The following is a 27,968-nucleotide window of genomic DNA, read 5'->3' on the forward strand; positions in this document are numbered from 1 at the left end:
TGGCTTGGAGCAGGGTGCAAGGCCGGGCCATGCTGGTTTGGGGTCAGCCCGTCCTGCTCCCCGCAGCGGGAAGCGGCAAGTTCCTTTTGGGGCTGTCCCCTGCCTGAGGGGAGCACCACCGACATGCAGCCGGGCATGGCCCAGGGACGCCCGCCTCAGCCGCCTTCTGAGGTGAGTGGGCCTCTGGAAGCACTAATTACTCATTAACGCTAATCACCTGGGATCCCGCACGGCGTTTGTTAGTGTTTGAGGCAGATTTTATTTGAAGGTGCCGTGAGGTGAGGGACGCGCCGCGGGGAGAGGCGGCCGCGCGGGAGGGCGCGAACATCACGCGCCGCCCGCAAAGGTACAGCAGCGCGGGTTTCCGTAGTGTAGCGGTTATCACGTTCGCCTCACACGCGAAAGGTCCCCGGTTCGATCCCGGGCGGAAACACCTGCAATGTTTTATGTTGTGTTTTCTTTTCTCTTTTTTCCCTTCGAAAATTCTTTATTTCCCTACCGCCCCCCGACGGCTCGGGGCCCCGCCGCGAGCTGGGAGAGAAGTAACGGCACCATGTGCCGTACCACCGGCCAGCGCCCGCGTCCTCGCCGCGCCGGCCTGGCGAGCGCCGGGTGGGTAAAAGGCAGCCGGGCGGGGTGCCGGGCGCGCAAAATTTGCTTTGGAATCGGTGGTGAGCGGGGGAGGAAAAAAAAAAAAAAAAAAGGGCAGTTGCGTTGGCCGGGAATCGAACCCGGGTCAACTGCTTGGAAGGCAGCTATGCTAACCACTATACCACCAACGCTCGGTGTGAGGAGTTTTCCCGGCCTCCCTCAGCAACCTCAGCCGCCTGGATTCAACCATCCTCCAGTGGCAGGGGGGACACGCAGCGAGCGCTGAGACTAGCGCCACAATTGCCCCGCGGCGGCAATAGGGGCTGAATTAGGGGCCCGTCTCGGAGGCCGGGCGGGGAAAGAATGTTCTCTTTGTGCTTTTTTTTTTACCCTCCGTCAGCCTCAATTCTCTCTCTACCCCCCCACTAGGAAGAATAGTTCCGCCCTCCCGCAGGCACCCCCCCTCCCACGCAGTGGTTCCTCCCAGCCGCCTCCCCCCCCCCTCCCCCCCACGACTTGGTCCTCCCCCCCCCGCCCCCCCCCCCGCCCGCCCCCGCCATCCCGCCCCGCCGCCTTCACGCCGCTTCCGCCGCCGGGTGAAAGGTCGCGCTGTGGCAGGCCGCCGCCTCCGCCGCCCCCCGCCCTCCCCCCCGCCCCGTTTCCGGGGCTGCCCAGTGTCCGGGACATGGAGCGGGAGTGACGGAGCCGCCGCCACCCTCCCGCTGAGGAGCCGCCCCCCCCGCCCGTCAGGGGGAGGTCGCCGCGCCCCGGGGTGAGTGAGGAGGGGACCGGCGGGGTTCCCCCCCGCCGCGGTACGGGCAGGGCTGGGCCGGGGGCCCATCCCCGGGGAAGGCGTGTGGGCCGCCTCCCCCCCTCCCCCGGGCCGGCGGGTGCCTTCGGGGGCGAGGGCTGTGTGTTCGGCCCCCCACGGCTTCCCTGCGTCCCCCCGGGCGTGGGGGGCGGCCGTTCTCCCCACCGTTTGCCCTCCAGGCGCGGGAGGGCCGCCGGGCCCCGAGGGGGGTTGTTTGCATTTCACCCCCCGCACCGTGCCCCCCAGGGATGGGGTGATGGGGCGGGACGCCTGGCCCTGGGAGGGGGGGGTTCCCCCCCCAGCAGCCTCTGCTCTGCCCGGGCGGGCGAGAAGCTGCTCCCTCGCTCCTCTCTTTCCACAGGCAAGGAGCCGCCTCCAGCGGGGCCCGGGGTGCTCCGGCTCCGGGCTCCCCCCTCTCCTGCCCACCCGTGGCCCGGCCTTCCCTCCGCAGCAAGGGCAGGAGCTCCCCGTCGGGGCTTTCAGCTTTGCAGCGATGGACACGGGCTGCTGGCAGCCTTTGCTAGAGCTCGTCCCTCTGTAGAGAAATCCCCACCGGTTTATTCCACCCTCAGTTGCTTTTATTTTTGGAGAAGGAGGTCTTAAAGCTCCCAGCCGTGACAGGGACACATTTATAGGGGTTTCTCTAGGTGACTGTGTTGCTTTGGCTCTTCTTGAATGCACCAGCAGGCCCCTCGGGGTCTCGCTGACAAATGATTCATGCCGGGTTTCTGATGTCTTGTGTCTGTTTTATTCAGTTTCTTTTTGTCTGGGTTCAGCATCGGAGGGTGTTATTGTTCCTTTTCTCTGTGTGAGCTGTGGCGGGTGGGATGAGGGTGAGGTGTTCCTCTGAATCATTAAAATCACAGAATAACTGAGATTGGAAGGGACCTCAGGAAGGCTCTGGTCCAACCCCCTGCTCCAAGCAGGGTCAGCTGTGAGATCAGACCAGGTTACTCAGCATTCCTGAGCATCGTTCCTGTTGCCCTTCATGCTTGCCTCGAAAATTGCCCTTAAATTACTGGTTGCTGCTACTTCGTCCCTCTCTGTTCTCCTCTGCAGTTTAGGAGCTTCACTGCTGGCGCTTCTTTGTGACACTTTGTCTCTCTTGATCCTCTGTGAGTGCAGTTTTGGTGGAGAAATGGGCTGTTTGGGCAGACCGGGGACCTCTGCAAAAGACAGTAGCAGGTGTCGGGTGTGTCTGTGATTCAGACACAGAAGAGGAGACAAAGATCTTTGTACTTTAGTCTACTTGGGTAGAGAGGACGATAGTGAAGGTAGCGCCTTCTTAGCTCGTGGAAAGCGGGCTTACGTGGTGAGCCAGCGTTCCTGCTCCTCAGGCTGAGGCAGAGGGAGGCAGCAGTCTGGCTTGGAAGACAAATGTGTTTTTTTATGTCCCAGGTGGGACTGTGACGCTGTTGGTAATGGGGCTGCTGACCCTCTGCCCGGCTCCTTATGGTGTCCTTTGTTAGACTCTTGCCTGTAAGTGTATGGACCAGACCTCTGTTTTCCTCAATTCTTAGTACCTGATACTTCAGAGAATTTAGGATTTTGGGAGGGGAATGAAAGGAAGGGTCAGTACAGAGGATTCTCAGGTTTTAAGAAGAATTTTGTAGGAAAGAAAGAGGCAGGCCACAGAGTTCACCAGGTCCCATTGTTCAGGCGAAGAGGTCTCTCTCAGATTTATCTGGGTTGTTAATATCCAGCCTGTGCTGGTGGAACAGATTTGGACTGTAAAGTGCAAACCAAGGATTTAATTTGTGCCGCTGCGCTCGGTTGGAAATGTGACCTATGGAGGATGCTTTTATACAGCCTTATTCCTGTGATGGGAGAAGCTGCAGTTATATGAAATTTGCTTTTTTCCTCTTCCTTCCTAGTTTCCTGTCCTGCCCAGCTCGCTGAGTAGTTAATGCAGAAGATAAAGAGGGTTCGTCTGGAAAACGAGACTGCAGGAAGTTGGAGAAGGTATGTGTCCCAGTTACTCCCAGGGCCTTTATTGACCTTTAGGTTGTGTGGGACAGAGAAATAAGCACTTGGAGCGAATGAAGTTTCTGAAGAATCCCAAGTATATAATTCTGCCTGGGGAGCTCTGTGTCAGGACCGGTGGGTCAGGAAGTGACTCAGGAAGATAGCTTGTTTCACGGACTTGCAATTCCAAGCTTTACAATTTTTTTCCTGTGCTGATGTCCCACCTGTGCTTGCTTGTTGTCTTCAGACTAACGCGTTCCCTCTGAAGGGAGGGCTTGGCGGTTGTGTGCCTGATCCATCTAACCTGGCCAGGCAGGGCAGAAAAAGCATGAAAAAGATGTCCAAGGGATAGCTAGATGGTTTGGGGAGTGGGGTTAGCAGTGCTTCTGCAACAGGGCTGAATCATCTAAATCAATGCCTCAGCATGAGGACTGTAAAGGACAGCCTTTTTCCAGGAAGGTGTAAATCTCAGATGCGCTCTATCGATGCCAAAGGTTCGAGACCATCTAAGAATAAGATGGTTAAAATTGGTGTCTTGATCCAACTCACCTTTGAAAAATTTAATCCCAAAATTCACTCTGTAATCTCAGTTAGATAAGTTACTCCTTATGCTTGTTTACTACATGTATGGTGTTGCCAGATACTTGTTACGTTTTGTCCAAGAGATGGCTGTAGCAACGGATGAAGCAATTGGATTTTCTTCTTACTCTGTATCGTGTCAGGACCTAAGTTTTGGGAGACTCCACCACACTCCAGCTATGGCAGTGGTATTTCCCAACACTTTCATGTAACTTTGTGTGATGGCTACTTTGCTTATCCCACTACTCCACTCTCTTCTAGTGTCAAAATCATTAGGATAAGAGCAGTACGAAACTAAAAGTTGTGCCTTTTACTTCCCTAGCGAGTCATAAAATCATGGCAATATAGTTTGGGAGGGATTCCAGCCTCCAGTTCAGTTTGGGACAGTTACCAGTATTGCATTCATGGACTGTTTTGAGCCCTTAAAGGTGCAACTTTCCCTCCTGAGGAGTCAAGCTGGCTGAGTAAGACAGTTTCACAAGCTGGGTGAGAGTAACCTAAAGGTCAGGCATCTTGAGCCAAAGCCAGATTATTTTAATTGGCTGACTTGACCTGCAGTGGGATCGGGTTGGGAGAATTGTACCCAGTTTATGGGCTTTTGTGGTCTTCCTGTCATGTGTTTCTGATAGGCAACAATTCTGCCTTCAGATGTGATTTTAGTTGCTGTAATGGAGACCCTGGATACAGGCAGTAGAGGCCGCAGACACACTCGCAGTCTTAGAACATCCCGTCACGTTCTCTTTTGTGGTTTCACTTGGGCTTCCTGCCTGGCTTTGATTGGAAAATACTCTTCTTTATTCATTTTCAAGCTGTGGATTTACTGCTGGGCAGTACCAGGAGTACCTACAGATTTATTTGAGGAGCTTGTTCTTGTGTTATTATTCACACATTTTGTCCAATTTAGGGACTTAGCAGTTTGAAGAGATGGTTATATTTACAGCCCTTGTACAGCGTGCCTGTAGTTTTAGGAAGTCCAAATGTACTTTGGTTTAGGTTTGCTCATCTCCTGTCGTAATTGCATAAGATGTCAAATGAGGTGAGGAGTTCCTTTTAGAGAGTTTGTTAGAAGGTGCAGGCTGGTGGGGAATCCTCAAGGAACACTCGGGGTGCTCCTGAAAAATATTCCTGGTAGAAAATGGGCAGAGGCGAGTGTTTCCTTGTGGTGATATAAATAACCATCCTTCTCCTTTCCCCTGATTCCCTCCACTGGGAAGGAACTCATTGTGCATCTTACTGAGGCTGAAGTCTTCAAGATTTGGTTTATGTGTAATTCTTGCTTAATCCTTCATCTCAGAAGCTGTTCTCCTGTCAGAATGCAGGTCGCTGTCCCAAATGACAGGCAGCATTCAAGAAACATCTAATTTGAAAATGTAAATTTTAGGGCTGCTGAGGACAAGGCCTTTTTTGGTGTAATCCTTAGTCACTGTTTTGCTCTTGACTCTGTGTCAAAGGTAGCGATTCTGTCTCCACAGAGCAAACTTCTCCGGCCTAATTTTTCAGTGAACTGAAGTTCTTCTGAAATTCTTTGTAACGTTCTTCCAGATACCCCCAAAACAACTAAAATGTCCTCATGGAGGGAAATCCAGCTTCTCAGAGTGCCAAAAACTGGTTTCCCTAGTCCTAGGCTCATTCCTGCTTTGCAATAGATTACATCATTGACCTTGGGCAAGTCTGTTAGTCCACCTCTCCTCAAATTAACGTTTGCTGTAGTTGCTTGTGGAGGCGTTTTTCGTAGACTCTCATTCAATAACTGCTAGCTTGGAAATGTATGAGGAATGCGTGCCACATTTTGCAGGATACAGCCAGGGTCTGTTACTGCTGTCTTCTTTCTGTTAGCAAAGACAATTGCGCTGTTTTCTTCCCATTTTGCCCTCTCTTCTACTTCATTCCTGGCTGCAATAGCTCTTCAGGTAAGTGAGGTGCTGGGCTTGGGCTTAAACCTCTCTGAGTGATGAGCAGGCTTTCCTTTAGGGCAGGAAGGAGACTTCACTTTTGTGGTCTTCCAGGGCAGGAGTTTATGTGCCTTTACGATAGGTCATAGCTTTCATGGCTTATCCATCCAAATTCCTGGGGTGGTTTTCCTTTGAGTCAAGCTGATTGTTTTCTGCACCAGAATCTGCTGCTTGTTCTTCCTTTAACAGCTTATTTCTAGAACTAGTCCTGGGAGAGTGAGTTTTCTGGGGTTAATATCTTCATTTACAGGACTCGATGCGGGATGGGAGATGGACTTTTCCTTTCAATACATCGATGTATGTTTAAAATGTAATCTTTGAGTGCAGAGAGTCCTAGGATCTGTAGTTTAAGGAGTGCCTGTTCTCTTAAGCTTGTTGCATGCTTAGAGCTTTCTCTAAGCAACAAAATGTGCCTGCTTGATTTTATGGCTTAATTCTCTCCCTCAACTCCTCCCTCAGTTTTTTGTCCAGTCCTGAAGGGGAAGAGAGGATGACTGCAGTGGACACGCTATCAGACAGTTCTGAAGTGGTCGAGATGGAGGATGTGCCTTCCCAATTCCAGGTGCAAAAGCATTCTTGGGATGGGCTGCGTGACATTATTCACAGCAGCAGGAAGTATTCGGGCATGATAGTGAACAAAGCTCCCCATGATTTCCAGTTTGTCCGGAAAACAGAAGAGTCCAGCCCACACTCTCATCGTCTTTATTACCTGGGTAAGCCAGCATGCCAGACACCGGGTATGAATATATTACAGGGGAGCTTCCAATCTAAACGGGCGAGGAAAAGGATGGGAGCTCTCTCCGTTTATGAGGTGGGGGAACTGAGATTAAGTAATGTTGCTCAAGGTTTGCACACTCGATCAATAGCGAAGCCTGGAACTGAGCAGAGACCTCTCCAGTCCCAGCCAAGCGCTTTAACCACAGCCTTTCTGCTTAGCGACACGGGGAAGCGTTGGCTAGCCAGACCTACCTCGTGACGGAGGCATGAATGCAGTGTTCTTTGCAACCCAGGTCAGTCCAGGTGATGAGGCAAGAGAAGGGATGTTCCTCAAACTCAGGACTGTCTTGTGCCTCTGTAACTTAGCAGAAATGGAATTTACTTGATTGATCAACCAGACTGACTTTCCAAGGAATTTGCTGTCAGTAATTACTAACTATATGTTGCAAGTTCTAGGTATTAATGGTGGGGTGGTGGTGTCTCCCTGCTTTATTAAGTACCATGCAGGTAGGATACTTCCAAGGGGGGGGAAGATTAGGTGGGAATGAAATATTAGTGGTATTCACAGGGAAATATCCTCTTCCTTACAGCAGGATTGAAAGACAGCAGAACGCTGTGCTGTACAGGTCCCTCATTACAGTTGGAGCCACAATGTAATTAGTGACAGAGCGGTTGGATTTTAGTAACCAGATAATTTTGTGGGTGGTAACATGGGAAGCTTTATAGACTATAAAGAGTTTGTTATGCCTTGGGGCATGAGCTGATCGTTACTGGGCCAGTAAAGAAATTGCCTGATGTGCAACTCCATACAGCGACTGCTTTCCTGAAGTGACCCTGCTTTTTTTTTCTTTTTTGAGTTGTTGAGTGTAGGTCACTGTAGGACATAGGGTGCTGCATTTGAGGGACTGATTTGTTTTGTCATCCAGCAGCTCCTGTGTGTCAGTGACTTGATTTGTTATAGTTCCTTATACATTCTTATGACACAAGTGCTACTATAAAGGGCAGTATCCAGAGTTAGCATATTTTTCTTGTTGAGTCTGAACAATGAGACTTGATTTAAAGCTGAATGTATTTCAAGGCCAAGTTGACTTTGATACAGTTTTTGATCTAGATGACTAAAGAACTAAGGGTCTAAGTGGCTAATTTAAAAAAAAAATAATAATGTTCTTCTATTATATGAAATGGCAACCAGACCAGCTACCGACTGGTTGGTGTTCTGCATGGCTGTGACTGTTACAGGAGCCAGAACCAGGAATAAAGATACACGAATGTCTTTTCAGTGTTTTCTTCCTTAAGGAAATGTACAGGGCGTAGAGCAGATTGATCCATCATTTAAGATCAGGATCCGCCAGGTAATACCGGGGTGCCTCTTCTCAGGCATTCCTAATAAAGGGTGAATGCTGATTCTTTCTATTGCCTTAATGAGCATCTTTTGAGTTGCTTGTGCTGTTAAATACTCAGAACCCATTTCAACAGTTCGTAAGTGTTTAACACCAGTGTGCTATTACTGTCCCAATGTTAAATAATGTTTTCAAGTTTTTATGTGAATACTGCTAGTGACTGTATGCCGAGGAGTAGGATGAAGAATTCTGAAGAACTTTGCTGTAGAAGTTGAATACTTTTCTTCACTTGTGAGCAAAGTATAATGTCTTTTGGGGAGGAAGGCAATATTTTTGTTGTAAATGCTGATTGACTGTAGGCAGCCTGAGGTCATTGTCGAAAGTGGTAATATAATAAGGAGAAAGGAAGTCCAGGTCGCAGTCGCATGAGTGTCAAATGTGTGTATATGTAGTCATTTGTTCCTATCTGCAGTTTTTTTTCTGTTTGGACATCTTAAATCATTCCTGGGCTGTCCCCGTAGAATTTTATGTTGTATTGTGGCAGATGCTGCTTATATTAAACACCACATGCTCAGCACTTTGGTGTTTCTATATCTCTGAGGATTATATGCTCACATATTGCTTTGCTTCCTGAGCACTTATTAATATTTAAGTTCTAATTTTAAGTAACTGTGCTGATGGGTCAAGCAGCTCAGAAATCTTTCTGTTCTGCCCAGAATATGTGCAGAGTAGAAAATATCAGGGCACATTTCTCTGTGCGAAATTCTGAACTAGGGAGTCTGTACAGCATACATAGAGGGCAAGGTCATGGTCTTTGATTTTGTTGAAACTGCCAAAATCGTGTGTCAGGATATTTTATTTTTCATGGTTGTTTTGGAAATTGGATGAAGGCCAACAGCTTATTTGATAACCACAGGCAAAGGCTCATGTGAAATGACAAGGTCTTTTGACTACGTGCTATACTGTTTCATATTTGAATGGGCTCTCTAGAGCTTCCAAGCTTTTTCTTCCAGCCCTTGCAGGCTGGTGTGTTGGCCTGAATGAGGTCCCCGTAGCAAATTTCTGGCTGAGAAATGTGGAGAGTAATGTTGAGTCACCCATTCAGGGAGTGGCTTTTTTAGAGTGGATCTAGGGCGTGGGTTGAACAGTCCACAGAGAGGAAAGTTGGATGTGACCAATTCTGAAGAGGTTGGTTAGTGTTAAATCTTGCTTAGGGAAATTTCTAAATAAATAAATATCTAAATTTAAATAATTTGGATATTATTCTGTGATTGAACTGAGAGCTGCTTGGGCATGACAGCTGGTAAAAGCCTCTGGACAGCCCCAACCCCTCTGTTATCAAAGACTTTTTTTTTTTCAATTTGCTCTTGGTCCTCTTTGTCATGGCTAACTAATCTTAAGTAGGATGATGCTTTTGTCCTCCTAATAGGAATGCCATATGGTAGCCGAGAGAATTCCCTTCTTTACTCAGAGATTCCCAAAAAGGTACGGAAGGAGGCCTTGCTACTCTTGTCATGGAAACAGATGCTGGATCACTTTCAGGTAAGCCAAAGTGTGAAGAGCCGGGCTTGACAGTGTTTGGGAAAACTGGCTGATGTTGTGAGGCTGGTATAGTGGGTACTACTCTGCTGAACCGCAGAGATAATAGCGTGGCAGCGTATAAGACACGGAGAATGGTATTGGTAAGAATGTTGTATCGAGAATTGCTTTGCTTCATAATGCAAGGTAGCCACTTGCACATGCAATGAAGCTGGCAGCGAGTGCAAAACAGCAGTTGATGTGGCAAGCAAAGGGCTGACCTAGCAGAGAGGAGCCTGTAAATTAGCGTGTAGTCTACCTCAGATTATAAGCTATCAGGACAGCGCACTTTTCTTCTGAGTGTCTTGTCTGGGCTCTTGCCATGCTCGTTGATGTGCTCAGTGGAATGCCTGTCTCATCTTTCCTGCTTTTAAGGAAGTCAGGGAAGTTGAATTTAAACTGCTGCTTCTGCCCTACGTTCTATCGTGAGTGAATGAGAAAGGGGGTGAATTTTCCCCTCCCTGATTTCAGTATCTTAATGTCCTTTGTCACTAGCAGCACTGATGAAGAGGAGAGTGGAGGGTGTTGGTCTTTCTTCCCTACTAAAAAGGTTCCTTGTGGAAAAGAATTTAGCTGTCTTGACCCCATTTGGATTGCTAGTCCCATTCGGGGTAATTCAAGATCCCCGGAAGAGCTTTTGTTTGCAGTGTCTGACATGGAAACTGTTTGTGAAGGCTGTAGATAATGTCATTAAGTTAATTGGTTACATCTGATTTGCATAAGCAGAGCAAGTGCAGCTGTCCTCAGTTCATGCTGAAGTGCCAACGGCAGAAATGACGCAATTCATCTCTCACGTAGAGGGAACTTTGGGGCATGCGGTTGGTTTAGTCCCCCTGGACCACACCTGTAGCCTAGAGCACAGTAGTTGTGGGCCTGTCTGGTAGGACTGCTGGCTGGTTTTGGCTGGCATGTTGTATTTTGGGCATTCACAGACTAGCTGGTGCCAGTCTTGGAGCATTCCTGTTCTGTGAAAGTTTCTCTCCTTGCAGATTCTTTCAGATTTTCCTTTCCTTCAATACTAGGCAACCCCTCACCATGGGATGTATTCTAGAGAAGAGGAACTCTTGAGGGAACGCAAGCGACTTGGTGTCTTTGGTATAACATCTTATGATTTCCACAGCGAGAGTGGCCTATTCCTCTTCCAGGCCAGCAACAGCCTCTTTCATTGTCGAGATGGGGGCAAGAATGGTTTCATGGTGAGTCTGCTAGTGATTTTATGAATATTACCTGAAACGGACTTAATGGGTTTGGTTGGAGATGGCTGCACGTCTGCAGCCGTTTGGTTATGGTCATTTCTCGTGTGTCCTGTCAGAGCTACATTTGCCATCATTTCGTGGGCTGTACTGCATCTGTGGTTTAGGCCTTTAAATATGAAGCTGGAAGCCGATTTGGTACAGAGCTGTTTGTGTGTCTGTTGCTGTAGGTGTCTCCAATGAAGCCTCTGGAGATCAAGACTCAGTGCACAGGGCCACGAATGGATCCCAAGATCTGCCCTGCCGACCCTGCCTTCTTTTCATTCATTAATAACAATGATCTGTGGGTAGCGAATATTGAGACGGGAGAGGAGAAGCGGATGACATACTGCCATAAAGGTAACTGGTGCTTCTTGCCAGATTCAAAAGGAAATTCCTTCTGACAGGTTCGAGCTGGAAGGGCTCATGTCTTCATGGCTTGCTTCTTACAAGTACATTCTTCTTTTGGACCCGCTTTTTCAAGGAGATGTAAATGCAGTCTCCCTGTTCCTCTCCAGGCTTGTCCAATGTTCTTGATGACCCCAAGTCTGCTGGTGTAGCCACTTTTGTCATTCAGGAGGAGTTTGATCGGTTCACGGGCTATTGGTGGTGTCCCACAGCTTCCACAGAAGGTCAGTGTTCTGCTTATCAAATTCCGATGCTGTAACTGCTGCCAGACCCTGCTATGAATGATATTTTGAGCAAGGTTTTCCTTTGGCCTGGGTTTGGTCTGTTTCTGGGGAGGCCGCCTGGAGGAACAAAGCACTGAGGGATTACAGTTGTGCTCTGAGGAGTATTTGCAGGTGGTCACTAGGAGCTGCGGCTATACAGGAGATGTACGCTCTGTTGCACCAGAGCATACTGCCGCAGTGCTCCAGGCAAGTCAGAAACAGCTTGAAAACACTCTAGCAAACACGCTTACTATCTGTCCTAGGTTCAGAGGATTTAAAAACACTGCGGATCTTGTATGAGGAAGTGGATGAGTCAGAGGTGGAGATAATTCATGTTCCTTCACCTGCCTTGGAGGAGAGAAAAACAGACTCCTATCGGTACCCCAGGACAGGTAAGTGAAATACCGCGGGGCTGCTAATGCAACTCTTGACTCCTGCTGGCAGAAGCAGTGGAATTTGTGCTATAAACTTTGCATGATTAATCTGGCTAGTTACTAGGATGTAGGAGCTGGTTGTAAATATCGAGGCCTAATTGAGTCTCTGAGCCCAAAATCTACTGCAAGAAAGGAATGGGATTTAAAGTTCAGCTTAAATGAAAGGATTGCTGAGAAAATGGAATATATCTGGTGGCATACGGTGGAATACATTTTGAATCCTGTCTTTGCTCTCCCTCCTGAGAACATGCACGGCCAACTAGGCCAGGCAAAAGCAAACTTTTCCCATACCCAGAACGACTCCTGTGATTACAGTGGTGTTTGCTCACATACATAATTTGGTGTTTGTACATTCACACACAGCCGTTTTAGTAAGACCAGGGTCAGTTCTTCTCGAGAAGCTGTGTTGTGTATAACCACGGGGTGTTCAAGTTGGTCATCTTGATATTCTTTCACTCCTTCTCTGCAGGCAGCAAAAACCCCAAGATTACATTAAAACTGGCCGAATTTAAAACAGACAGCAAGGGTAAGGTAAGTGCTAACGACTCAGAATGGGATATTGCGCAGGACGGTTGACTGCTTCCGAAGCTCCCTAGAATTAAGACAAGGTCACTAAGAATTCCTAAGTAGTGTTAGCCTTTGTTTTCATCCTCCTGTAACACCTGGTTCTATAATGTATTTATCCAAGAAACAGAAAAACTCTAAAATGCAGAAAAGTGGAGAGGCCGCTGGGAGAGGGGAGGGAAGCGGGAAGCAGGGTCAGCCTGGTATGCCACATTGTCAGTAGCAGAGCAGGAGGGATGAAGCCCGACCTAATCCTGGGCTTCAGTCCCTGGCTGTATCCTTTTCTGTGGCTGAATGCCAAAATCATTTTGCTTTGAAGCTTGTTTTTCCCTTCTCTTCCTGCCATTTGTAGAAAGGCTTGCTTCTCCTGGCCTGATCCTTGCTGATGCCAATAGTTAAACTTCCTGATTCTCCCATTCCACTGAGCTTCCCTAGGAGGAGGTGGGGAGGTCTGGTAGCAGTCTGGTTTGATATCGGACCTTCCTTTTGCTGCAGATCGTGTGTGCTCAGGACAAGGAGCTGGTGCAACCGTTCGCTGTGTTGTTTCCGACTGTGGAATACATTGCCCGCGCCGGATGGACCCGAGATGGCAAATAGTACATAAGTTTTTCGTCCAAACTAATGCTCCCAAGGGCTTCCCTGGCTGAACTATTGCAGGCCCTCGATGTGCTTTGTATTGTAGCCATGGCCTGGTTTTAAAGCCGTGACTGTCAGAAATGGCACATGAGTATTTGGCTTCTTCAGTGTTATAACATCCTAAAAGTAGGAATTAATCAAATGTAGACCAGAGTGACAAGCTGTGGGGTTTAAGTCACAACCACACAGTTAAATAACATTGATATATTAAGCGGGCAGTCCTAGGGAATTCTTTTGTGTTGAAGATGTTTAACACAAGTACAACATGCTTCCTGCTGAAAATGAGAACGTACTGTGAGCAGTTTTATCATTGTTCATCGGTCCAGTTTGTGATCGGTGCAAGTGTATCATGGGAAAGCGGGCAGTTTGCGTGGTGCTAAGTCCTTCCTGCAGTGTGTACATGGGGAAAGATTGCTCTGTGACCGGTGCGCTCCTGTAGCTTGCTATTGCTCTAAATGTGATACGCTCTTGTGCTGGCCAACCTTGCCTGAAGAGTTACAGAATTCACACCAATCTGATTGGTTTGAAATTTTAAAGCTCTTAATTTTTTCCCCTCAAAAGCTTGCTTGACTGTTAACTAGTTTCTGTCCAGATAAGGTGACTTAGCTGTCTTTGAAGATTGCATTCTGTAACATCATTAATTTTCTGCTCTGGAAACTAAATTCATACAGCTTTACAGAATGTAATCCCGTAGGTGATTCTTATGTTCTGCACCAGAGCTTAACTAAATGTGCTGAATATATCAGTTCATGAAATCCACAGTCACTGAGATGCTAGGGAGAACTGGCTCTTTTGAAAGTCTGTCTTAACGATAAAACTTCCCTTGATGCACTTCCAGGCCTTGGGGTAGCCGCACTATGCAGCGGTGGCTTGCCATCTGTCATGTTGAGAGGCCTGCAGTGCAGCACCACTTGAAATGACTCTCCTTGGAGAGGAACAAGGCTGAGACTGAAGCGACTCCTTCGCTTGGCAGTTGTCTTAGGTCTGTGCCTTTCCCTGCTAGTGCAGCGTGCAATGAGGAAGCTACAAATGGATCGCTTTAAGAGTGATGGCTTCGGCTCGTTAGGAGCTTGCTAGAAAACAAATAGTGCTTCCTGATGGAAGGGCTGTCCAAGGAAGAGTTACGTTCTGGAGACAGGGTTCTGTTAACAGTGCTCCCTTGGAATAGACACTCTGGCAAATCTGTTAGACATCTTGTCTGAACGATACCCCTGCGAAATACCAGAGATGTCTGGCAATACGTGTTTGTTGGCAAAGCTTCCAGGAGATTAGAAAGCAGCAATGACGAGAAAAGCTTTGCATTCAGATGCCTAAATCCTTTCTGCTAATGGGGGGAAAAAGGGTTGCATGTTCTGAGTGTTAGAAAGGGACATCTATTTTGTGGTACTGACATTCACCTCCAACTTCTTTCCCCAGTGCCTGGGCTATGTTCCTAGACAGACCTCAGCAGCGGCTGCAGCTAATCCTTTTGCCTCCAGCCCTCTTTATTCCAGTCCCAGAAAATGAGGAGCAGCGCGCTGAATTTGCCAAAACTGTGCCAGAAAATGTCCAGCCATTTGTGATCTATGAAGAAACCACTGATGTGTGGATAAATGTAAGAGGCTCGGGGTTGGGAGGAGAACACAGGCTGCCCCTTCCTTCCCCCCAGTTAACCGTTTTTGTGTTGGCTGCGTGTCCAGTTCAGTCCAGCAGACTGCTTTGCTACTCAGTAGTGCCAGATTTGGTGTTAATTCAGGGGGTTTGATAAAGCCATGAGAAGGACTTTCATGCAGTCAGCATTGAAAGAGATGAGGATCCTTCCATCTCCTTGCAGTTGGAGCTGTTCGTTTAATTCTCGCTAACATTCTCGGTGAACACAGGCATTTTGGACACTGACGCTTTTGGATGTAACACTGCCATTCTTTTGGGGGTATTTTATTACAGGATTAAATGGCTTCTTGAGGCATGAGCAACCCTAATCCCTGGAATTTGTACTTATTTAGATGGATAATGGACATAGGGGACAGGGAATAAACTTCAGTCTCTTAAGATTAAGCATATTGGTACTGAAGTGACAAAGGGGCCCGGAGTTCACACCATGGCATTCCTAAGGTGTTGGAATAACAACCACCCTGTGGGACTCGCGTAGCTGAAATGCCTAGCTCGGAGGCAAGGCTGGTGCTGGTTTCAGTGGTAGCCATGGAAAGCCCAGGGCATGTGGCCTTCTGCATGGGCCCAGAATTTCTTTGTGGTAGTAGGAAAGCAGGGAATGGCTTTTTCCCACTAGCCGCTCATCTGAGATATTTCTCCCCCCTCTCCGTTCCTTTGAAAGCCCAGTAGTTTAGCACTGACTCCCTTGGCCACGTCTCTGCTGTCACAATACAAATCACTCATGGGTCTTTTGCCTTGTGTGACAGGTTCACGATATCTTCTATCCTTTCATCCAGCCGGAGGGAGAGGAGGAAGAACTCTGCTTTATCCGAGCCAATGAATGCAAAACAGGTTTCTGTCACCTGTACAGAGTCACAGCAGTCCTAAAGCAAGGCAGCTATGACTGGGTGCAGCCATATGTCCATAGTGAGGGTAAGAGCTGCGCTTTGTCGGCGTTTCAGCTTTGGGAGCTCCCTCTCTCATTTGCTTGTGCTGTCTTTTGGGGAAGGCAGTGATTTTATTCTCATGTTATTTCTTCTAGATGATTTCAAGTGTCCTATCAAAGAGGAGATTGCCCTGACCGGTGGGGAATGGGAGGTGTTGGCGAGGCACGGATCGAAGGTAGTGGTTATTTTTATTCTGTCTTGCAGTGTTACAGCTCTGCATTGTCTGCCCACAGTTCTGGCCTACGCCCTCTGTTACGCCTGGGACCAGCTAGAACTACTTAAGCTTCATTTTGTTTCTCTTTTTATTGCTGCTTCTGCTTTCCCCAGAAGTGCTGTAGTCCAGCGCACATTGAACTGATTGCCTTTTTAATCAGACTTCAGATTGCTCCTGAGGTAAATCCCATGAGTGAGTCAGACCATAAAAAAGGACACAAGTCTGAGGTTCAAGAGCAACAAAGAACTGTTTTGTGGAGAAGCTTGGGATTGCTGCCTTTGCCGAAGCATTTTAACCCCAATGAGCAGTGGTGCATTGGAAATACGTTCTAGCGCTTAAAGTGAACTCCTGGTCTCCAGCTGATCCCTCAGTAGAGCCTTTGGGAAGAAGGCAGCTAGGGAGTATAAAGCGATTTAGAATATGGAGAAACTGTATCTGTTATTGGTTGCAGAATAGCCAGAAATGAATTTTTATTAATCTTGTAGAAACCTAGTTCCGTTTTTGCTTCAGGAATTAACTCTGAGTCTGATCTTTAATGCTCCCAGGTGATTTCTGTCAAAATAAAGACCTTGTCTGTTCATTTCCAATTAATCTGGATTTTCACTTCTCGCTTTTTAAAAGGCCTACAGCTCCATGCATTTGGTTTCTGCTGCTTTTCCTCAATCTGCAATTAACCTGCTGTCCCTCCCCATGTGAATTCTCACTGTACATGCTGTTGATTTTGGCCACAGCTCTTCCCTGCATGTGTTATGGCTAAAATTGTGTTAGCAGCCATTATTTTGATGCGTTTGTTGCTCCACAGGGCGCTGCCCGGTTTTCCTGGCCAATTGAGTTGGATATTTTTTTCCCTTTGCTGTCCACAGTGGTCTTCAAACTGTGGGTTAGCCAGAAATAGCATTTGGGCTTCAGCATTTGGAAACTGTAAGGTGGAAAACAGTTCAGTTACTGTTGCTGGATCAATGCAGTATTTAAAAGCTGTAGTCTCTATTGCTGGCTGGCCAGGTGGTTTTTAGAAGCAGCTTTATCTGGACATTAAAAACATATTTTAATGTGGCTTGAAGTTTGGTACTGTTAGAGCTATTAGTCTGATCCTTCCACAGATGGGAATTCATTATCATGATTGCTGGAAAAAAATATATGTGTACCCTTACAATCCAGGCATACTACAGGGAGATGACATATTTAAGCACGGAATCTTCCTAGCTTCACCTATGGGGAACAGAGCCCAACTTTTTATGCTCCTTAGTAAGCAAATGGTTTGAGTCTCTCAAAAAAGCTGAGTGACCGCTTTCTGTTACTTCTTTGGACTATATTCAGTTCTCCCTAAGTGCTGCGTATGTGTTTTCTAGCCTATGGTATCAACAGGCGTTGTGTACGGTCCCTAATGCCGTGAGCAGTCTGTCATGGTCTATTTGTGTTTTAAGCTGACTCTGCCTGGGGCCTGACTTTTTGAACTGGCAAAGAGCAGTAGTTGTCATCCTTCTGTCACTGAGCCCTCTCTCCTCCACACAGGTCTGGGTGAATGAGGCTACGAAGCTGGTGTATTTCCAAGGCACAAAGGACACCCCGTTGGAGCACCACCTCTACGTAGTCAGCTATGAGTCTCCTGGAGAAATCGTGCGACTCACCACTCCGGGCTTCTCCCACAGCTGCTCAATGAGCCAGGTTTGTTGTTTCCTAGATACAAGACAGCCTCGTCTCCTGACTGACAGGGATCCTAACTGGGAATGGTGATGAATCACAACCAGTAATGAGTCCGGAGGGCTTCTTTGTCTTGGTTGCTTGAAATGTGGGAGCTCTTGTCTGAGAACTGCATGGAGATTAGATGTGGAAAATGAAAGACCTCGTTCCCTTAACGCTTCTCTCTCCCATCTGTAGAACTTTGACATGTTCATCAGCCACTACAGCAGCGTGAGCACTCCGCCTTGTGTGCACGTCTACAAACTCAGTGGCTCCGACGATGACCCGCTCCACAAGCAGCCCAAGTTTTGGGCTAGCATGATGGAGGCAGCCAGTAAGTCCCGTGGAACGTGTCAGTGCTAGGTTATGTCTGCAATACTCTTCCTACCAGTGGTAGCCAAAGGTGATGGAGAGGGAAGTGGCCCAAGTAACTTCACTCTAAAGGAAAATGAATTGTGTTATCTTAGGGGGAGATATCTTTAGTGGGTAGCTCATCCAGGAAATGGTATATGGGCTTTTAAGATGATGATATTTCATGCTTTGGGTGAAAGCAGTGCACGAGGGTGCAGGGTTTAGATGGCTGTGGGTTTAGGGCTTTCTTTATTCATGATCTGTCTGAAGAGGGGCAAGTGTCTGGGATGCAGCGGCTACTTCATTCCAAGGCCTTTAAGGATTTAGGTACAGCTCACAGCAGCGCATGAACCCCTCCTGCAAATGTTTTCTCCATTTGACCTGTCCCTCTTCTTAACCTTCCGCATCTTGCTGTTGTGGCATAGCATGCCTTGTCTGAGGATACCCAGCTGATGATGTTTTCTTGGGTGATCCCTTCACTCTTTATTATATATTATTGGCCTATTGCCCTATGCAGGCAGATAGAGGCTGTTTGTTTCCCAGGGAGAGGCTTCTCTGAGAGGCATTGCTAAGGCTTGGTACGGTTTGGTATTGAGAGAGCCCTGACTAGGGTCGGAAGGAGCTAGTTCAGGCAGGGCCGGAGGCAGAGCCTGCTGCCAGTTACTGCAGTGCTAGTGTCTGAACTTCCTTCTGCAGGTTGTCCCCCAGATTACATCCCCCCTGAGATCTTTCACTTCCGCACTCAGTCAGATGTCGAGCTCTATGGAATGGTCTACAAACCTCACGATGTCCAGCCTGGGAAGAAGCATCCCACAGTGCTCTTTGTGTACGGAGGCCCTCAGGTAATCATCTGGATTGTGGAGTGCTGGTGTTGGCCATGGGATTGCTGTCCAGCGCAGAGCTCTGCGTAGCTCAGTCATGCATCAAGACTTATGCTTTGGTTAGCACTGAGCACTGGATCTCTATTCTGATCTCTGCTTCAAACCTCAGATGATTTTTCTGGCATTTAGTCTGCGTGCTGTGGCTCTGATAGCTCGGTCAGTGGCTGCTGTCTAGCTCAGGATCCTACAGAGTGGGACAGACAAAGGAAGGTACTGGAAGGCAGCTGCGTGGCTCTGAAAGTTTTCTTTCCTCCTCCTGCAGGTGCAGCTAGTGAATAACTCCTTCAAAGGAATCAAGTACTTACGGCTAAACACGCTAGCGTCCCTAGGCTATGCTGTGGTGGTGATTGATGGAAGGGGTTCGTGCCAGCGAGGACTCAAATTTGAAGGGGCCCTGAAAAACCAAATGGTAATGTACTACTTTTGTTGATGAATCACTGTTCGTGTGCTCTTTCTCAGGCTGCCTGGCTGCGTGTTTCCTGCATGAGTGTTGCTCTTGTCTTTTCTGTCTCAAGTTTCTAGATTTAGAAAGCCACTAACCTGAGCTTCTGTGTTGCCTTTTAGGGTCAGGTGGAGATAGAGGACCAGGTGGAAGGTTTACATTATGTAGCAGAAAAATACGGGTTCATCGACTTGAGTCGGGTAGCCATACATGGCTGGTCGTATGGGGGTTTTCTCTCCCTCATGGGTCTTATCTGTAAACCCAATGTCTTCAAGGTAAGTCTGGGCGTGGGGCTGTCATCCTGGGACACTTAGCTCTCAGCTTCTGTAGCTTGTGGCATCTGGAGTTGGCTTCTTTGCTTGATGTTTCCAATGGATGGGTGAAAATGTCCCTCAGTCCTGCCTGTAGCTCCTGGCTACAGTATGATTACAGATCATACCTGTCCGAGGCTTAATGAGGATGGGGTCATTCCCCAGGGACTGCCAGCGGAGGACTTAGCTAGCCTAGCATCCAATGAGATATTGATGTGCTATTCCTAATCCCTTTCCCAAGTCCCCGGCACGGTTTCTGGATCATTCCACAAGTCCTCCTTGAAAAGGGGAAGCCTTTAGTGCTGGTATGCAGGAATTTGCCCCGTTCTGAGGAATAGCAGGAGGAGGAATCTGGGTTTTATGTGGGTTTGCTGTAGAAGAATCCTGGTCTGAGTGACAGGACAGTCCAGAGCCTGTTTTTCCTGCCTCTTCAGGAAAACAGGGAACACTTGAACTCTTTAGCACATGATAATTGAGGCTGTCTCCTGCCACCTATTTGTTTGACAGATTGCTATAGCAGGTGCTCCTGTCACAGTCTGGATGGCATATGACACCGGGTATACTGAGCGGTACATGGATATCCCAGAAAACAACCAGCAAGGTTACGAGGCTGGCTCTGTGGCATTACACGTAGAGAAGCTTCCCAATGAGTGAGTACCGTGGGGCTGAGTGATCTGCTGAAAACCTGCTCCTGGGTCCTGCTTGGTGCCACCAGTTGCACCTTTGCTGAATCCCAAAGGAATGGATGGATTCTGATCCCATTTAATATTAACTCACGTGGCTGGTCGCTGCCTTCTGCAGCAAGCTGGGGCGTTGTACCCCCAGCCCCCTTTGCCAGGGAGCGGTTGAGGACCACGTCCGTGGCCTTACGCTACTCTGGCTGCCTGTCCATTGCTCAGTGTTGGCTTGCAGACTGGCAGCTCTTTGCTCAGACCCACCGCAGAGCTCTTTGTGTGGTTTCTCATCCTGTCTCTCATCCCACCTCCAGGCCAAATCGTTTGCTGATCCTCCATGGCTTTTTGGATGAAAATGTGCACTTTTTTCACACCAACTTCCTGGTATCACAGCTAATCCGGGCTGGAAAACCTTACCAGCTGCAGGTAGGAGGAACAAGAGTGAAGTGGGAAGGTCCCTTAAATCTGGAAAAAGTTTTCTGCTGTGTGTTCTGGGGGTGGGAGAAGGTGGAGGCAGATGCTCCCACATCTTGTTTGCAATGTAGATGACAGCAAATGCCTAGTTTGACTCCAAGAGGTGGCCGGGAGGTGGCACTGTGGCTGTTTCATGGCTGGCGGATGTGGCCTGTATCTAAAAGCATTTGCAAACAGGGCTCCTGCCCTCAGGCCTGGAACTTTCCTTCTCGGCTGAACTGTTGCTGTCTCACTGGGCTGGTGGCAGCAGAGGTGGCCGACTCGCTGAGCGGGCTGGCAGCGCACGCCAGCGCAGTGAGGGAGGGGAGCTGCTGTTCTAGACCTTCCCTGGCACCTCTTTGTCCCGACGGAGACTGGGTTGAAGGAAAAGGGCTGACGTGAGGGAGGCTTGTCTGTGCCGAATGAGCTGCTCCTGCCTAACTGCCCCGTCTCTCTGCTTCTGCACAGATCTACCCCAACGAGAGACACAGTATTCGGTGCCCTGAGTCAGGAGAGCACTATGAAATCACGCTGCTGCACTTTCTACAAGAATACCTCTGAGAGCACAAGCCTCTGCAAACTGGACACTGACAGCTCACCTTCCCCCTCCCGTGCCCTGCCACTGCCGCCTCCCTCGACAGCCATCTAACCCAGAGCACAAGCGGCTGAGTGCCCACGTCGGGCTGGGCGTCCCCACCCCGCGCGAGGGGGGAGCGTGGAGGGCACCTTCCCTTTGGACAGTGCCACCTTCTTTCACTTTCCAAGCTGGAGGTCTGCCCCTGCTCGGCTGCTCGTCCTGTTCCTCTCCTCCGGCCTGGCTGTTAACGCTTTTTTTGCTGCTACTCCCTCTATCCTGGGAATCAATGGACAGTGGTCTGTCTCCTGAGGCTGAGGTTTGTGTCCATCTCTCTCTCCCCCATCCTTTTCCCCTTCCGCTGCACCTCTGCAGTTCCCATACTCTTACCTGCAAGAACTCAGTGCCTGTGTTGGAAATGGAAGAGCCGAATCAGCAAGCTGCCTTAAGCCAGGAGTGGGAGGGAAGAGAGAACTACCTAATGTTAAGCCCCAGGGGAGCTGATCGCTGCTGCTGCTGTGTCCTGGCCCTGCTGCGACAATGTGGAGCCCTGGGATGTGAAGAGAGCTCTACAGAAGCATGCAACACTAGCCTTTTCTATTTTTCAGTTTAATTTTGCAGAGCAGATGGAGGAGGTGGCTGGGGTCGGTAACGGCGTCCTCTGATACCTTCCTCTAATGGCCGCTCACAAGCAGAGTTGTGCCAACAGGTAGCATGGCAGCTGAAGCAGCTGGCTACAACCAGAGATCATCTCTCCCGAGATCACAGCAGCGTTTGGGTTTTTGCAACACAAGATGGATGATATTTATGCAAATCCTCCCTCCCTCCATTCTCTGTGCTGCCTCCTGACCCCACCTTCTCCTTCCCCGACACCCTGGGCTTTCAGATGTGCACTGAAATTGGCTGTGCTTCAGTTCTCTGCGGGTCAGTGACTGTTCCCCTTGCCCGTCTACTCAGCAAATGCTCTCTTCTGGTTTTTATTTACCTGGTCAACAGGAACTGCAGTTCTGGGGAGGGGGGATTGAGCAATCGCACCTCAGGGGAGCACATACCCCCCTCAAGCCAAGGGTTCTGCCGGGGCAAAAAGAAAAAAAAAACAAAAAAAAAACAAAAAAAACACCCAAATGAACCACGTTGACTTGCCCTGGAGTATTTTAAGTGCGTATTATGAAAAGAAAATATTTTTATGGATTCTTATTCTTTTATAATTATGAGTGTAAGATGTAGCGATGCATTAAAATATTGGAAAGAGACATGCAGGCTGGCGTTTGTGCCTGTTGCGGAGTGCAGGAGAGGGCTGGGGAGGAAATGGCAGCTGGCTCACGATAGCCAAAGCCGCGTCTGTGGTAAAAGCACAGCGCTCCGTTCGGTTTCTGTGCCGAGCGGTGGAGAGAATATTAAATCCCTGATGTTCCTCGGGGGAAGCATGATCCAAGCAATTGAAGATGCAGGGTGGAGGGTTGGGAATCCTGGACCGTGTTCTTGGCTCCGCCGTTAAGGCGCTGCATGACCTTGAGCAAGTCGACGTCTCGTGTTTGCGAACGCCGGCCGCGGCGCTGGAGGTCGGTTCCGCGCCCGGCGCCCCGATTCCCTCCGATGACTTAGGGGGATGCAGCTGTGCTGATCCAAGCGCTTCCGAGTGCTCGCAGCTCTGATCCCACGCTAGGAGACACAGAGCTGCTTTTTGCAGGTGCTGGGCCTGCCTGTGCTCGCCCTCACAAAACCTGGCCTTGCTGTTTTCCTTTCCGTGCGGAGTCAGGCGTTAATTAAACTGCTGTTAATGCCCTGAGGATGCAAGCTGGAGGCTTCTGTTTTAAATGCAAAGCATCTTACAGCTGGAGCGTTTTGTTTTCTGAAGACGGTTGTGAGCGTATTTGTTGCTCCCTTCTCATCCCTGTGCCCGAATGATTGTCCCGACTGTCGCAGTTGTGTTGTAGCTTCTACCGCGCAGCCCCTGGAGCAAGCTCTGGTTGCAGCTTTTGAGGTCGGAGGGGCGGAAGGGGAGGTAATGGAGGAAGTTGCACATCTTGAGATAAATCTGCAGACAGAAAAGCTGCTCCCCTTTCCCCCTGCCTTCTTCAGAGCCGGGCGTGTGCCAGTGGATGGTAAGAAGCTTTATTTTGCAGGGTTTGTTTCTTTTCAGTCTTAAACTGCTTTTTCCTGTCCCAACAGAGCAAGTGTTTCCTAAAATGTCTGCAGCGCACTCTTGAAACGCTCTTGCCTAGAAGAGTTTACAAATCTGTCAGCTCCTTTGATCCTCCAAGCTTGCTTCTGAAGCCGTAGGATTATCTGACGCCATAAAACGGGGCTGGTTTTCTTCTTTTGAGGATTGAGAATCCTGAGCGGCATTAACTGGGAAATCACCCACCGCAATCCTGAGCTTTTCAATATGTAACAGGCTCTGCCGGGGACTGAAATACAAACGGTGTGGGAGGCCCCCACCCAGCTGTCCTGCGGGAGAGGTGATGGGCGCTCGGAGCACGGTGCAGCCGGGTTCCTGGTATCGCTTTCGGGTCGGGGATTTGCAGTTGAAGTTGAGTTCATTTCCTGAGCGAGCGGTAACGGCCGGAGGAAGCGGCAGGGTTGCAACAGGTGCTGGGGAAACCGGGCGAAAACGACTCTTCCTCAAAAACTGGGCCTAAGCGTGAGTGGCTTGGGAGGCATTTCTCCCACGAAAACACAACGTGTGGGGCTTTATTTTTAGGCGGAGGATGCAGAGGGAGAACAGATGTTCTTGATGACTTATTTTTAAAACAAAAACACTGCTCAAGCTACAAAATTGGCTCAGAAAAGCCACCGCTCGCCCTGAAAGATGCTCGAATGGAAAACTTTCCGACATCTCCCTTCCCAAAGCGTGTGGAATAAAGGTGCGACGCCGGCTCTCGCTCTTGGAAAGCCATGTCAGTGGAAACTGTGTTGGCTGCTTAGGGGTGTCTCGGGCATTTGATCTCTGTCCTCTGCCGAGGCCCGGCCGTGTGCTGCGTGGCTTTGCAGAGCAGCACCCCCAGAATAACTGAAGTTGCTCAGAAATACCAGGGTCCATCAAAGGACGCGCGGCGGCGATGTGAGGAAGACAAATGGCTGCGGCGGAGGGGGGCTGGCAGCGACGGGGGCCGGGGCTGGGGGAGGGCTGCGTGTGGATGCTGGTAAAAAGAAAGGGTGTAAATTGATATTGGAAAATCCTCACAGAGGGATTTTGGTGGAGCATGTACGCCCAGGCCTCCTGCCTTCGGGCCGGGACAGATGCAAGGTTTCAGTCATCGGCGTGGAGCAGCGGCTCCTCCACCTCCCCACCTCTGCAGAAAAACCTCTTCGCTCCGGCTCAAGCCCCTTGCTTGAGGGTGCAGATTTCTGCTGGTGCAGATTTCCGCTGGCTTTCAAGTGAAAACAGCTTTGTTCTGGCCCAGCGGCCGCGGCTTTTGCTCTGCTGGGCTTTTCTGCTTTGCCTCGCGTCCCAAAGCCGCGCTGGGTTGGAGCTCGGAGGCTGAGGTGTCTCCAGCCAACGGGCAAACCTGGCTCTGGAGGGGTGCAGATATGATCCTGCCTTCCCCGCTCATCCTTTTGCTTGGGGCTCGATCCTGCTGGGTGCTGAGACCCCGAGCAGGGGCGGTTAGCTGTGCTCCTTGGCGGCGGTGCAGGGAGAGCTGCTGGGGCCGGGGCTGCTGCTGTGGGAAGGGGAAGAGAGGGTTGGGCCGGTGGCAGAGAAAACCAGCGGCGTTTTGCAATTAAGAAGAGTGGGGAGAGGCGGTAGGAGCGCAGTGGGGCAGGGAGGGGGGAGAGCCAGCACCGTCCCCGCCGCTCTCCCTGCTCTTTCGTCTGCGTTTGTCTCCTTCTGCCGTCCGGGCTCTGCTCTCTCGTGAAGCTGCTTGTTCCTAGCCTAAAAAGGACAGTTAAATGCCACCCAAGGGATGGCTAAGACCTCCTAAAGCTCCTGCCAAACCAGCAGCGCAGCCACGCAAAAGCTGATCCAGCTGAAGGAGCCAACGTGGCTCGCTCTCCTCTGGCTTGGCCGCTCTGTTAGCATTTCTCTGCCCCCCCCCTAATTGGGGCTCGGAAAGACTCGTCCTGCTCCCAGCCCGTGGCCCCAGCTGGTAGCCATGGGGCTCAGCCCAGGGACCCCCCTGACCCCGCTCTCGCCGTTCCCCCCAGCCGGGTGCCATGGCCGTGCCGCTGGGGCTGCTGCTGGCCCTGCTGGGCTGCGCCGCCGCGCCGGATCCTGCCCTGGAGGAGGCCTGGGAAGGGTGGAAGAGCCTCTATGCCAAGGAGTACCCAGAGGTAGGTCCTGCTCCCCCGAGGCCTCCCGGCACTCGGGAGGGTCTCACCCAGAGCCACCCGTGTGCACCCACCCCGTCCCATGTCCCCATGCTCCAGGGGGACGTTTCTGATCCCGCTGCTGCTCTGCCCCGTGGCAGGAGGCCGAGGCCGCCCGCAGGGAGGTCTGGGAGAAGAACCTGCGGCGCATCCAACAGCACAACCGGGAGGAGTCGCAGGGGCAGCACGCCTTCCGCCTGGCCATGAACCACTACGGGGACCTGGTACCTGCTGACACGCCCGGCACCTTCCCTGGGGACCCCTCCCTGCACCCGGGGCCTGGGGACCCCTCGATGCACCCAGGGCTTGATCCGGGGATCGGGTACCCCCAGCCCGCTCCACTGGGAGCTGCAGGTGCCCCTGGGGCTGGGCTGCTTCCCGGGGGTCAGCCGGACGGTGGGGAGCCGCAGTGGTGCTGGACGGGCACTGGTGGCATCACACGAGTTTTCCCTTGGCAACCTGCAGACGGACGAGGAGTTTAACTGGCTCCTGAACGGCTTCACCCCGGCGCAGCGGGAGGAGCCGGCACCGCTCTTCCAGGCTTCGGCAGCCCTGGAGACCCCAGCGGAGGTGGACTGGCGGGTGAAGGGCTACGTGACGCCCGTGAAGAACCAGGTGGGCACGGGCGGGGGTCCGGCCGCGGCTGCGCAATGGGTGCCGGGAGTCTGGGCAGCAGAAACAAGCAGCAGCGTCCTCCCGAGCACCAAAACCTCTGGGCAACCCCAAGAAGCAGCTCCCAGTTTTGGCCGCTGCAGTTTTGCAGCTGAGGAGCTGGAGAGCAGCGCTGAGGGGGGCACAGCGTCCCTCTCCGGTGGGTTTTGGGGTGATGCCGTGACCCCCACGCTGTCCCCATCTCGCCCAGGGGCACTGTGGGTCGTGCTGGGCGTTCAGCGCCACGGGGGCCTTGGAGGGGCTCGTCTTCAACCGGACGGGGAAGCTGGCGGTGCTGAGCGAGCAGAACCTCATCGACTGCTCCCGAAAGCTGGGCAACAATGGCTGCCTCGGCGGCTACATGACCCGCGCCTTCCAGTACGTGCGCGACAACGGAGGCTTGAACTCGGAGCATGTCTACCCCTACGTGGCCACGGTAAGGGACGGCAGGCGGCCCTGGGGACACGACAGAGCAGTGCCGGCGGGTCCCAGCCCCAGCGTTGCTCACTCTCTCCTCTCAGGACACCTCCAGCTGCCGATACAACCCCCAGGACAGGGCGGCCAACTGCTCCACCATCTGGCTGGTGGCCCAGGGCAGCGAGGCGGCGCTGGAGCAGGCAGTGGCAGCTGTGGGCCCCGTGTCCGTGGCGGTAGATGCCAGCAGCTTCCACTTCCACTTCTACCAGTCGGGTACTGTCTCGCTCTTCGTGGCGTGGATGGGTAAACTGAGGCAGGGCTGCCTCATGGCAGGGTGGGCTGCTGACTCCCAGAGTTTTCCCAGGGCACCCAGCCCAGGGGAATAGGATCCCCACCCTGCTTTCACCCGGAGAAGACGCGATCGGGGCTGCCCCCGGCTCACTCCGGTTCTGCTCTTCCCAGGCATCTTCAGCAGCATGTTTTGCAGCCAGCGGGTGAACCATGGGATGCTGGCCGTGGGCTACGGCACGAGCCAGGAGAACGGGCGCAACGTGAGCTACTGGATCTTAAAGAACAGGTAGGGGCTGAGGGTGTCCCCCCAAACCTGCCACCCCTTCCACTCCTGCCGGGATCAGAGCTGCATGGCAGGAGCATCCCTGTCCCGAGCAGGGCCAGGTCTCCGTGTGTGTGGGAATGTGGATATGCTCATTCTCCGTCTCTTCCTGCAGCTGGTCGGAGGCGTGGGGTGAGCAGGGCTACATCCGTCTGCTGAAGGGTGCCAACAACCAGTGCGGGGTGGCCAACCAGGCCAGCTTCCCTGCGCTGTGAGCCAGGGCTGCGGCGGGAGAGGACGTCCCTCCCTCCTCGGGCATCTCTCCCTGCCCTGGCTGCGGATCCGGGGCTGTTTCCTTCTGGAAAAGGGCTTTTGTTCGCATGCAGTGAGAAGCTATTAAAAGTGGCATGGCTAATTGCTCTGCGCCTGCAAACGGTGGCCAGGCAGGGTTTGGTGGCTGAGGCACGGCTGATGCAGCCTGTCCTTTTCCTGGTGGGAAAAGCAAAGTTCCCTCCGCACGATGCTCGGCGAGAGGCTCCTTCTCCGCGCCTTTCCTCCCAGCCTGGCCATCTCTTTCCCTTCTTTCCCCTCCCGCGGCCCCTTTTCCTTCCAGCCGAATCCCAAAGGCCACCAGCCAGGGATGGGTTTTTCTGGCTGCGGCCGCAGCTCTGCCCGGCCCTGCGGGGGCTGAGCCAGCAATGCTGCCCCTGCGCACCCGGCTCGTTACAAAATAGGCCTTGACCCCATTAAACCGGTGTGACGAGGCACAAAACGCACCTTTCACCCCCTCCTGCTTTTTATTCCCCCCCT

At 51.0% G+C, this 27,968-nt stretch overlaps 2 protein-coding genes and 2 non-coding genes across 7 annotated transcripts; 3 read left to right on the top strand and 1 right to left on the bottom strand.

Annotated features, from left to right (window-relative positions):
* The first annotated feature begins 360 nt into the window (after positions 1–360).
* Positions 361–433, top strand: TRNAV-CAC (transfer RNA valine (anticodon CAC)). Its single transcript has one exon. It is a non-coding gene; the product is annotated as a tRNA-Val (tRNA).
* A 277-nt stretch (positions 434–710) lies between these two features.
* On the bottom strand, positions 711–782 carry TRNAG-UCC (transfer RNA glycine (anticodon UCC)). Its single transcript has one exon. It is a non-coding gene; the product is annotated as a tRNA-Gly (tRNA).
* Positions 783–1,203: 421 nt separating this feature from the next.
* On the top strand, positions 1,204–22,405 carry DPP9 (dipeptidyl peptidase 9). Of its 3 annotated transcripts, XM_087768930.1 has the most exons (22): positions 1,204–1,363; positions 3,277–3,364; positions 6,358–6,460; positions 6,557–6,611; positions 9,385–9,497; positions 10,556–10,729; positions 10,957–11,125; positions 11,284–11,397; positions 11,700–11,828; positions 12,340–12,401; positions 12,930–13,030; positions 14,487–14,664; positions 15,467–15,632; positions 15,742–15,821; positions 17,373–17,525; positions 17,739–17,874; positions 18,588–18,733; positions 19,035–19,181; positions 19,337–19,489; positions 20,033–20,175; positions 20,514–20,625; positions 21,121–22,405. In XM_087768930.1, exons 2-22 carry the CDS (start codon positions 3,309–3,311, stop codon positions 21,211–21,213), a joined length of 2,583 nt encoding a protein of 860 aa, XP_087625056.1. In that variant the 5' UTR covers positions 1,204–1,363; positions 3,277–3,308; the 3' UTR covers positions 21,214–22,405. The 3 variants fall into 3 exon arrangements, with proteins under 3 accessions (XP_087625056.1, XP_087625054.1, XP_087625057.1); XM_087768928.1 differs by having other exon boundaries at positions 6,358–6,611; XM_087768931.1 differs by lacking the exons at positions 1,204–1,363; positions 3,277–3,364; positions 6,557–6,611.
* LOC104018797 (procathepsin L-like) lies at positions 21,430–27,591 on the top strand. Of its 2 annotated transcripts, none has more exons than XM_087768932.1 (8): positions 21,430–21,545; positions 25,376–25,501; positions 25,639–25,761; positions 26,003–26,152; positions 26,400–26,624; positions 26,710–26,878; positions 27,068–27,182; positions 27,334–27,591. In XM_087768932.1, exons 1-8 carry the CDS (start codon positions 21,516–21,518, stop codon positions 27,431–27,433), a joined length of 1,038 nt encoding a protein of 345 aa, XP_087625058.1. In that variant the 5' UTR covers positions 21,430–21,515; the 3' UTR covers positions 27,434–27,591. The 2 variants fall into 2 exon arrangements, with proteins under 2 accessions (XP_087625058.1, XP_087625059.1); XM_087768933.1 differs by lacking the exon at positions 21,430–21,545 and adding an exon at positions 22,635–23,331.
* The last annotated feature ends 377 nt before the right edge of the window (positions 27,592–27,968 follow it).

Source organism: Nipponia nippon, unplaced genomic scaffold (genome assembly GCF_047370975.1).
Source record: "Nipponia nippon isolate SJK-2023a ecotype South Korea unplaced genomic scaffold, ASM4737097v1 scaffold_31, whole genome shotgun sequence".
Classification (NCBI taxonomy): Eukaryota; Metazoa; Chordata; class Aves; order Pelecaniformes; family Threskiornithidae; genus Nipponia; species Nipponia nippon.

What these genes read in the sequence shown, in the direction of transcription:
- DPP9 (XM_087768928.1), top strand. Translation starts at nt 3,309, where the DNA reads ATGCAGAAGATAAAGAGGGTTCGTCTGGAAAACGAGACTGCAGGAAGT. An exon ending in AGATGCTGGATCACTTTCAG is followed by an intron (nt 9,498 to 10,555) that starts GTAAGCCAAAGT and finishes CTTCAATACTAG; the next exon opens with GCAACCCCTCACCATGGGAT. An exon ending in CTATCGGTACCCCAGGACAG is followed by an intron (nt 11,829 to 12,339) that starts GTAAGTGAAATA and finishes CCTTCTCTGCAG; the next exon opens with GCAGCAAAAACCCCAAGATT.
- LOC104018797 (XM_087768932.1), top strand. Translation starts at nt 21,516, where the DNA reads ATGGACAGTGGTCTGTCTCCTGAGGCTGAG. An exon ending in TGAACCACTACGGGGACCTG is followed by an intron (nt 25,762 to 26,002) that starts GTACCTGCTGAC and finishes GGCAACCTGCAG; the next exon opens with ACGGACGAGGAGTTTAACTG. An exon ending in TACTGGATCTTAAAGAACAG is followed by an intron (nt 27,183 to 27,333) that starts GTAGGGGCTGAG and finishes CTCTTCCTGCAG; the next exon opens with CTGGTCGGAGGCGTGGGGTG.